This window comes from Euphorbia lathyris, chromosome 7, assembly GCF_963576675.1.
Source record: "Euphorbia lathyris chromosome 7, ddEupLath1.1, whole genome shotgun sequence".
In the NCBI taxonomy this organism is placed as follows: Eukaryota; Viridiplantae; Streptophyta; class Magnoliopsida; order Malpighiales; family Euphorbiaceae; genus Euphorbia; species Euphorbia lathyris.
The window spans coordinates 58,514,174-58,523,089 of record NC_088916.1 but is presented as its reverse complement, the minus strand read 5'-3'; the positions used below and the strand labels follow the sequence as shown (position 1 = coordinate 58,523,089).

Below are 8,916 nucleotides of genomic sequence, written 5' to 3'. Positions count from 1 at the left end.
CCGAATTAGTAAGAAGCCTGTCCTTAACGCCCAGCCACAGGAAACTCCTAATACGGAAAGGAACTTTAAGGGTCCAAATCGACTTCCACACATCCGAGGGAGGATCAGATCTAAAGAGAGAGAAAGCTTCAAAGGCCGATTTGCAAGAATAAACTCCATTGTTAGTCAGCGCCCAGCAGTGCCTATCCAAGTCTTCCTCTTGATTACTCACCTTCACTTCCCGCATTCTAAGGAGAGTCTCAAGGCTAAAGAAAGTATCAAACTTTGACCAGATCCAGTCCCCTTCCGAGTCAACCACATCGGCAATCCTCCAGTTGCGTATATCACTAGGCGGGGGGGAAGAACACACCTCAATTAACGGTTTATCCCCAATCCAGTTATCAAACCAGAAACTAATGGACTTACCATTCCCCACCTCCAGGCCAACTCCCGAGCAGAACTCATCAAACACAGCACTAAGTCCTTTCCATAGGAAGGAACAATTAGCAACTCTCTCTTTCGGGCCCCCGAAGATTTTGTCTTTCCGATACTTACCACAAAGGAGGCGAACCCAAAGAGAGGAGGGGTTTTGCCACATACGCCAAAGGAGTTTCATTAATAAAACTTTATTATTGTCCTTTGCTTTCCTAATACCCAGACCCCCGGAATCTTTAGGCTGGCAAACCTCACTCCAAGGCACAAGATGGATCTTCCTGCCCTCCGCAGCTTCCCCCCACAAGAACCTACGGTTAATCTTGTCAAGATCATTAAGCACATGATCCGAAGCTTACAAGCCTGCATGATGTGATTGGGAGCAGCACAATTAACAGATTGAATTAACGTGAGACGGCCAGCGAGAGACAGAGTCTTGGCTTTCCAAGTGGCACACTTCGAATTAGCTTTATCCAAAGTCTCTTTGAAGGAGCCTTTAGACACACGCTCACTGTGGAGGGGAACGCCCAGATACTTCCTAAGAGAATCAGTAAGAGGAATACCTGAGAGATCACTTAATCTCTTACAGACTCTCTGATTCATATTCTTAGAGCACATCATCCTAGATTTCTGGATATTAAGCTTCTGCCCAGAGGCCGAACAAAAACAATCCAGAATATCCATAATGACTCTCAACTGCTCCCCATTACCCTCAAGAAAGATAAGGACATCATCTGCAAAGAATAAGTGAGTCACCTGGGGACAGAAGCTGTTGATCGCCACAGGGTGGAAACTCCCATTATCAATCGCATCCTGAATCAGGTGAGAGAGCCTCTCCATAGCAATAACAAAAAGGAAAGGGCTCATAGGATCCCCCTGACGGATACCTCTGCCCGGGGAAAATTCCTCCGACATATCCCCATTGACTATAACTTGAAACACAGGAGAAGAAATACATACCTTAATTAAACTTCTCCAGCTGCCCGGGATTCTAGCTCTCTCAAGGCTCTCCATCAAGAAATCCCAATTAATTCGATCATAGGCCTTCTCTAAATCCAGCTTCAGAGCCACAATGCCTTTCCTCCCCTTCCTAATCTTCATCGTGTGGACCATCTCTTGGGCGATCACCACATTATCCATCATTTGTCTACCAGGCACAAAGCTACCCTGATTCTGACAAATGATCGCAGGAAGAATGCCACGGATTCTATTAGCCACAATCTTTGTAACAGTTTTGTAAAGAACATTACAAAGACTGATAGGTCTCATATGCAAAAAGGAAGAAGGCTTATCAATCTTAGGAATCAGAATCAAGAGGGTTCTATTAACCAGCTCAATATCCTTCGAACCACTGAACACCCCCAAGATAAAATTATAGATGCCTTCCTTCACGACATCCCAATGCTTATGGTAAAAGCCCGTCGGAAGACCATCAATCCCAGGAGCTTTAGAAGCCCCAATGCTGAAGATAGCTTGGTCAATCTCTTTTCGGAAAATAGGTTGAAAGGCCTCCTGACTACAACCCTCACTGATTAAAGGAAATGTAGCAATAGAGTGAGCCCTCTCCAAAAGAACAGGTTCCTCTTTGAACAGCTCTCTGTAGAAATCCAGGGCTAAGTTCCGAATAACCTCATCTTCATAAACCCAATCACCATTAGAATCCTTAATGGCCTCAATTCTATTTCTCTGCCTTCTGATCAGGGTAGAGAGATGGAAGTATTTGGTATTACGATCCCCATCTCTAATCCAGGACTTCCGAGACTTCTGGAACCAAAGGAACTCCTCCTGCCTAAGCACAGCCTCCAGCTCCTTCTGAAGGGTTCTGAGGAGGCCCTCAAGGCTATGATCAAACCTCCCCTCCAACCTGCGTTGAATGCCCTCCATCCTCTTTAATAACTTGTTCTTCCTTCTGATAATATGCCCAAACACATTCCTATTCCACCCCTGCACCTTATTCCTGAACCCTTCAGCAACTTGCAGTACATACGAATGAGGTCTCCAACTCTCATGAACGAACTCTTTAAACTTAGGATGGGACTCCCAAGCCAACTAATACCGGAACGGTCTCTTACCCCTAGGATGCTTACCTCTCAAAAGTCTAAACAAAATAGGACAATGATCCGAATGACGGAACGGGAGGTTCAACACAGAGCACTCGGGGAAGGAAGTTAGAGATAAAACATTAGCGTAGACTTTGTCCAATCGAACAAAAGTATTATTACGCTTCCAAGTGAATTTATGACCAGAAGCCCCCAGATCGGAAAGCCCACATAAATCTATACTATTCTTGTGATGCAGACATTGAGAAAAAAAATGGAATTTACTTTTTTTTTTTTCTTAAATAAATAGAGAGAATTTAATCATTCTCTTAAATAAAAAGAAAAAACAAATTAAATAAATACAGGAGGGGCTATGTAATGCAGACAAAATTGATGCACAGAAGAATACAATACAGTGAATTAACAAATTACAGAATACAGCTAATCATCCTATGATGATGCTCTTTTAAATCTGGTTTTTTCAATCACAAAAAATTGAATCTCATTCATTCTGCTAAGAAAATGGAAAATAATGAATCTCATCCTCATCTGAATGAACTTTGAATTTCTTCTAAAGCTCTCCCTTTCGTCTCCGGAACCCATATGCTTACAAATGCAACAGAAAAGGCACACACCACCATGTATATTGCAAATGTTCCTGTTCAAGGTACACAAAGTTAGATTCACGCCTTAATACATCTCTAGTCCTATGTACTTGTTCAGAAAAGTCAAACAACGCGTAGTCTTATTTATCACTGACTTGCTTGAAGTGACATATTGACTCTCTTAAGTTTCCTATTAGCTTACTAAACTTTCTTCCAGTTATCTATTGGCCGTCTAAACTTGCCTAAAAGTGTACTTGTTTCAACTTGTCCAGGATTTCCCCTTGCTTTGCCACGTTGGTTTTACGGGGTTAATAGTTCATTTTAAACAAGTTTATTGGGGGACAATTGACTTCTGGAGGGGGCTACGGATGTATTAGGCCAAGATTGAAAGTGCATTGGATAATCAAACAAACACCCAAATGGTGAAATTAAAATACAAACCTGCACTGCTCCAAGTCAAAAGCAAGTTTGCAGTCATTGTTATCACAAAAGAAGCTAACCAATTTGCAAGTGTTGCTATGCTTCCAGCAAGCCCCTTTATATTCACTGGAAGAATCTGCATTCACATTCATACATCATTGTTACAGCTCAAGCTGTGATTATTATCAAACATCTCGAGATTCTTAATCATTCTCATTTTGATGGATTGAGCCCTTTATCTTTTGTTTTTTGTCAGATTAATCTCCTAAGTAACCAGAAAAGTGAGCTTTGAATATAAAACTCGGGTAACAGAGCATTATTCATTTCATCTGTGTTTTATATTTGCATCAAGACATGTGAAATGAGTAATGTTCTTTCAACTGAATTAGATGTTCACAACTAACTAATAAATGATCAAAGGTATGATGTGTTGAAATAAAAAATTCAGGGGCTTAATCCACCAAAATCGGAATGATCCCGGGTCTCAGTACATGTTGGTAATATAATAGCCATACGTACCTCAGACATTATAATCCAAGGAATAGGACCCATTCCCAAAGAGAAGGCAATTATCATCCCCTACAAGAAAGGGTTACTTAGATAGGCTTTGGCAAAGGTTCAAACAAGAGATGATGCTCTGAAAATATGACATACCACTACTCCGACGACTGATAAAATCCCCATTATGCTATATAAACTAGATTCTTCAGATAGAAAAGTCTGGATCAATACACAAACAAAATGAAATTACATAGTGTTAAATAAAACAATGAATGAGAATGAGTCGTTGATTACTGCAAATTATGTTTTTCAGCAGATTCACCCAATAATACTTGCCTGTGTGCCAAATGATACAACAACAAGTAGGAGGCTAATAGTCATCCCAACTGAAGATATCTGTGACAAACAAAGGAAAGAATCATTCTTTTCCTTAAAGTAAAAAATCCATGCTCGCAAATACGAACTTTTTTCTGCATTAACTCACCATAAGTAAAAGCCTGCGGCCCGCTTTATCAACTAACCAGGTTGTAACACCAGTAGCAATGACCTAAAAAGCACATATCTTGAAGTTAATGCTAAGGAAGCTTAGACATATGACAATTCATATTGCACAAAGGACAGAAACACTTAGCAGGGTTTACTCAAGGTCTACCTGAATGGCACCAATCCCACATGTGGCGACATTACTATTTTTAATCCCTGTTCAAAATTAGGGTAGCTAATTAGAACCTTTAACTCGACCGGCAAGTTAAAATCCAAAATCTTGTAAATCAATGCGCACAGCAAACACAGGATGTGCCAATGTGTGTTATCAACAGAATTACGAGTTATTTCGCACATAATGCAAGTTTCATCGGCAATAGAACAGGGAAGCAAGTTGAAGGCAATACATCAAATATAGACTTGTGAACACCACTTGTCAAAACCACAAATCTAGTAGTTCACTAGTTCTGATAGCATGCGAACTGAAATTTCCAATTGGCTACACTACTTTCTGAGGGATGAAACCAAAAAAAAGTCAAAATGTTTAAGGCATTTTCCACCTAACAGGCTGGCACAGTGAGAGGTAATTAGACAAAGAATGATGAATTCCTAATTCTGTTGCAGAAACCTGACATAGTTTATTAAGTCTGAGATGGCGAACAAGCCTATTATCCTTACCAGCAACTGCAAAAATGTTACTGGAATAGAACAGAACACCATTGACTCCACTAAGCTGCTGTAAGATAAGTAATCCAATCCCAATCTGCAGGATAATGATAAACAAACTAGATTGTGATGTCACTGCTTTTAAGTCTGAAGTAACAACTCATCACTTTATGAAAATCAAGGTTTGTTTACAATAAACAGTACCATAAGTGGGAGCCAGTATCTTCTTCGTTTGAGGTCTGAAAACCGGATGGTACTTCTTCTGCTTGTAGAAGCTACAGACCTCTGCGTTATGTAAGTTGCAGGCAAAACTGTCATGGATTCCGGTTCAATACAGATAAAGATTTTAAAGGGAAAAAAATGAAGTATTTCAAACCCATTCCATTACCTTAATTTCATTGACTTCAAATGAAATATCAGTATCAAACCCCCTAAGAACTTGCAAGGAAGCCTCAAATTCTTCCATCATACCCATTTTTGCCTAAACTTTCATTGAGAAAGACAATCAGAGTCATCACAAGTTAAATAAAAAATTATGACTAAAAACAAGAAGAGAGCGTAAGGCTTACAAGCCACCGAGGAGACTCCGGAATGAAAAATAAGCCAGGTATCAAAATGGTGCATGGTAAGATTCCTGCAAAACAATTTGGCCCAAATACCTAGCATAAGAAAATCATATACTTCATCTGTTGAACTATGTGAAAATAAGAAGTTCTAAATATTTCCCCACAGCTGATGAAAGCCTAAAAGAATTTAGACAATAATATCTTCTCCTATGCAGTTATTCAAATTCCATTGTACCAATACATGCATATGCACACAATAAGCTGCTTGAACATGTATGCCTGATGATACAGTTTCAATTAAGTATTGAGGAATGAATTGCACCGTCACACTTGAATATTGGCAAGAGAAATATGTGCAAGCCATAACATAATGGCAACCTTCTTTTATGTGTAAGACTTCTAAGTGTCCATTAAGTTGAGTATCTGCCTTTGTTACTCAAAGATGAATCCACATCTAACATCTCAAATTTGAAATGTCAGAAACTTCAGAAGAATGTTGATAGATAGACATAGACAGATTGAAATTTAAAAAAGTTAACTCAGCAAAGCAAGCTCCATCATCATATAGCACTTCTACTTTTTCATCTCTGACCACCTAAGGTTGAGTGCACAAGCTCATTTTTTAATACAATTCTTGCAATCAAAAGAGAAACATACACCAGAAAAGAAAAGAAAAGAAACTGGACAATTAAAAAAAAGAACAGTGAGGGTCATAAGAGAGATTTCCAAATTATTACCTAAAACTGCTAGTATTCTCCATTGAACAAAAAGTCCAAGCACATAAGCAATCATGATCCCAATAGTGACAGAGAGCTACATAAAAAAATAGCACGTACTCATCGACTATGGAAGTGATAAAATTTGGATATCCATATCAAAAATTACCTGCTAGTTATGTCGCATGGAAACGGAAATGGACAAACCATATTTGTAAGGAAACATGGAGAAAACTTGTAAAAATTAAAATGTACACTTCATATTTATAAAATTTTAAATTATTTGCGACTTTTTTATATATAAAATAAGAAAAATTACATTTAAGTTACATAATAAGAAAGAAAAAGAAAAGTTCTTTCATTTCAAAAGCTTGAAGGAAATAAGCTATAAAAAGAAATATGGATCTAATGCAAATCCAATGTGATTCAAACATGATGAACTAATTTGGAGATTCCATAATGTGATTCTCCTTCTAAAATTGCATTGTATTTTAAGAAATGAGTTCCCAAATTTTAAAACCCTGAGTTTCCAATTTTCTCAAATTACAGAAACAAAAAGTTTTGGTTTCCGAGTTTCGGACACGAAATGTTTCTGAAGTGGAAACTCTTCAAAATCAAGGTTCCAGTGCGACAAAGCCTGCTAGTTCACTATGAAAATAATAAGCCTAGAAACAAAACCAACCTGATTAACAGAGCCCAAAGCTCCTCTAAGGTTTTGAGGTGCTATTTCTGCTATATAAACAGGCACCTGTAGATTACAAAGAAGACAGGTCCAGTAAGTATAACATGGCACAAATTTCCCAATTAAACAATCAAGAAATCCTCAAAAATTACCGTGTATGATATGATTCCAACACCAAAACCTTCCAACAACCTTCCCATGTAGAGAAAAGAAGTATCCTACAAAAAGACTAGCCCTTAGATATAATCAACATCGTAATATAAGAAATTTACACAAACCTATAATCATTCAGAATAGAAATGCTTTATCATTTCAACTCACTCTGGCAAAAGATATAGCAAGCCATCCAATAATATTAGGAATAGCAGCAATCATTAGAGACTGCGAATGCAGAAAGCAAAACTCAGTAATCCAGAACTTAAAGCAAAGGAAAAAAGATAAATTACAAGTACTACTTTACTTGTTCCTACCCCTTTTCGTCCAATGTATTCAGCAATCTGGCCGCTTGCAATAGCCCCAACCATAGCACCCACATTCGATAACGAACCAAATAGCGAATACTGAACCAGAATTCAAAAGCATTAGCAATCAAGCCCAATCAACGCAAGCTATTAGAAATTAGCATCAAACAGATAGTGTATTATCGTATACCTCTGGCACAGAAAGTCCGAGATCCTCAGTGATGGCGGTTTGGGTTGGGGACGAGTAACCAGACTAATCAGCAATCAACGAAGTTGAAAAGGAACAAAGAAGAAGAAGAGGCAAGATTAATTAGCGTTATGGAGAACAAACAATCAAAGAAAAAATCAATCATGCTCTCTTAAACTTGGTTGAAATTGCTTCAGCTTCCAATTGAAGTTCAAAACCCCCAAAAAAATCAAAAAACAGTGAATTGAGAGAAGAAGGAGATAGTAATCCTACAGTGAAACCGAATTGAATAGGACCTAAGGCGACGATCAAAACACAAGCGACAACAGAAATGGAGCTCTCACGAATAGCCATAGAAGAACCCATCATACTTGATTGAGTAGAGCCCATCCGGTACCAGCTACCAGTATGTAGAAACGGCTTCCGTAGATCCCCTCTGGCATCCTCAGAGTCATCCCTGAAACTCATTCTCTACAGAGAGCAGTAGAAGTTTGTATGAATAAAATGCAGTGTAGGTTTATGATAAAATGAGTAGAAGAGAAAATGAAGAAGAAGAGTAGAAGAGCAATCAAAAATGGTAAAAGAGAGGAGTGAGAAAGAGAAAGACAGACAGGTAAGAAGAGCAGACGAAGACGAAAGCTTGGGTAGGAAAGGAAGTAGTAGTAGCTGATACCAGAAAAAAGATTTTGTTTTTATTTTACAAGTGCCAAGCTGTACTGTCACCGTTATAACAGCACAAAGTTGACAAAGAGAGTTGGATTAATCCAAATTCAATTTTAGGTAACTTAGTTTTGAAGGCCATAAAAATTGATAAATTAGTCTAAAAATAATTGGTTTTAGGTTTTATACATATTTACATCTTTAAACTTTGGCAAGTTTTGTCTATTGACATTCTGAATTTGTTTATTGGCACCCTGAATTTTTTAAATAACATATCACACACTTATAGTTGGTTTTAAAAACTCATCACACACGGCTTTAAAAACCTATCACACACCTAAAGTTGGCTCATTCGGACCTCTTAGACAAAAAAATCGTAATTTGTCATCTTTGACAGACGAGGTAGCATGTGCGTGCTATTGAAAAAAGAAAATTGTATTAGTTCGTTTTGTATGTCACGTCATATGTCAAAAATGAAAAAACAACGATTTTGTGCGTAGGAATCCTAATAAGCCAACT

At 38.2% G+C, this 8,916-nt stretch overlaps 1 protein-coding gene across 2 annotated transcripts; it reads right to left on the bottom strand.

Annotated features, from left to right (window-relative positions):
- Positions 1-2,822: 2,822 nt before the first annotated feature.
- Positions 2,823-8,477, bottom strand: LOC136235943 (sugar transporter ERD6-like 6). 2 transcript variants are annotated; one of them, XM_066026045.1, is made up of 19 exons: positions 8,349-8,477; positions 8,011-8,208; positions 7,741-7,803; positions 7,560-7,649; positions 7,411-7,470; positions 7,242-7,307; positions 7,090-7,155; positions 6,429-6,504; positions 5,695-5,759; positions 5,514-5,606; positions 5,330-5,410; positions 5,138-5,222; positions 4,629-4,675; positions 4,461-4,523; positions 4,313-4,372; positions 4,130-4,195; positions 3,995-4,054; positions 3,497-3,611; positions 2,823-3,108 (listed from the first exon to the last, which is right to left on the bottom strand). In XM_066026045.1, the coding sequence occupies exons 2-19, from the start codon at positions 8,203-8,205 to the stop codon at positions 2,996-2,998; spliced, it is 1,464 nt and encodes a 487-aa protein (XP_065882117.1). In that variant the 5' UTR covers positions 8,206-8,208; positions 8,349-8,477; the 3' UTR covers positions 2,823-2,995. The 2 variants fall into 2 exon arrangements, with proteins under 2 accessions (XP_065882117.1, XP_065882116.1); XM_066026044.1 differs by having other exon boundaries at positions 8,011-8,402.
- Positions 8,478-8,916: the final 439 nt, after the last annotated feature.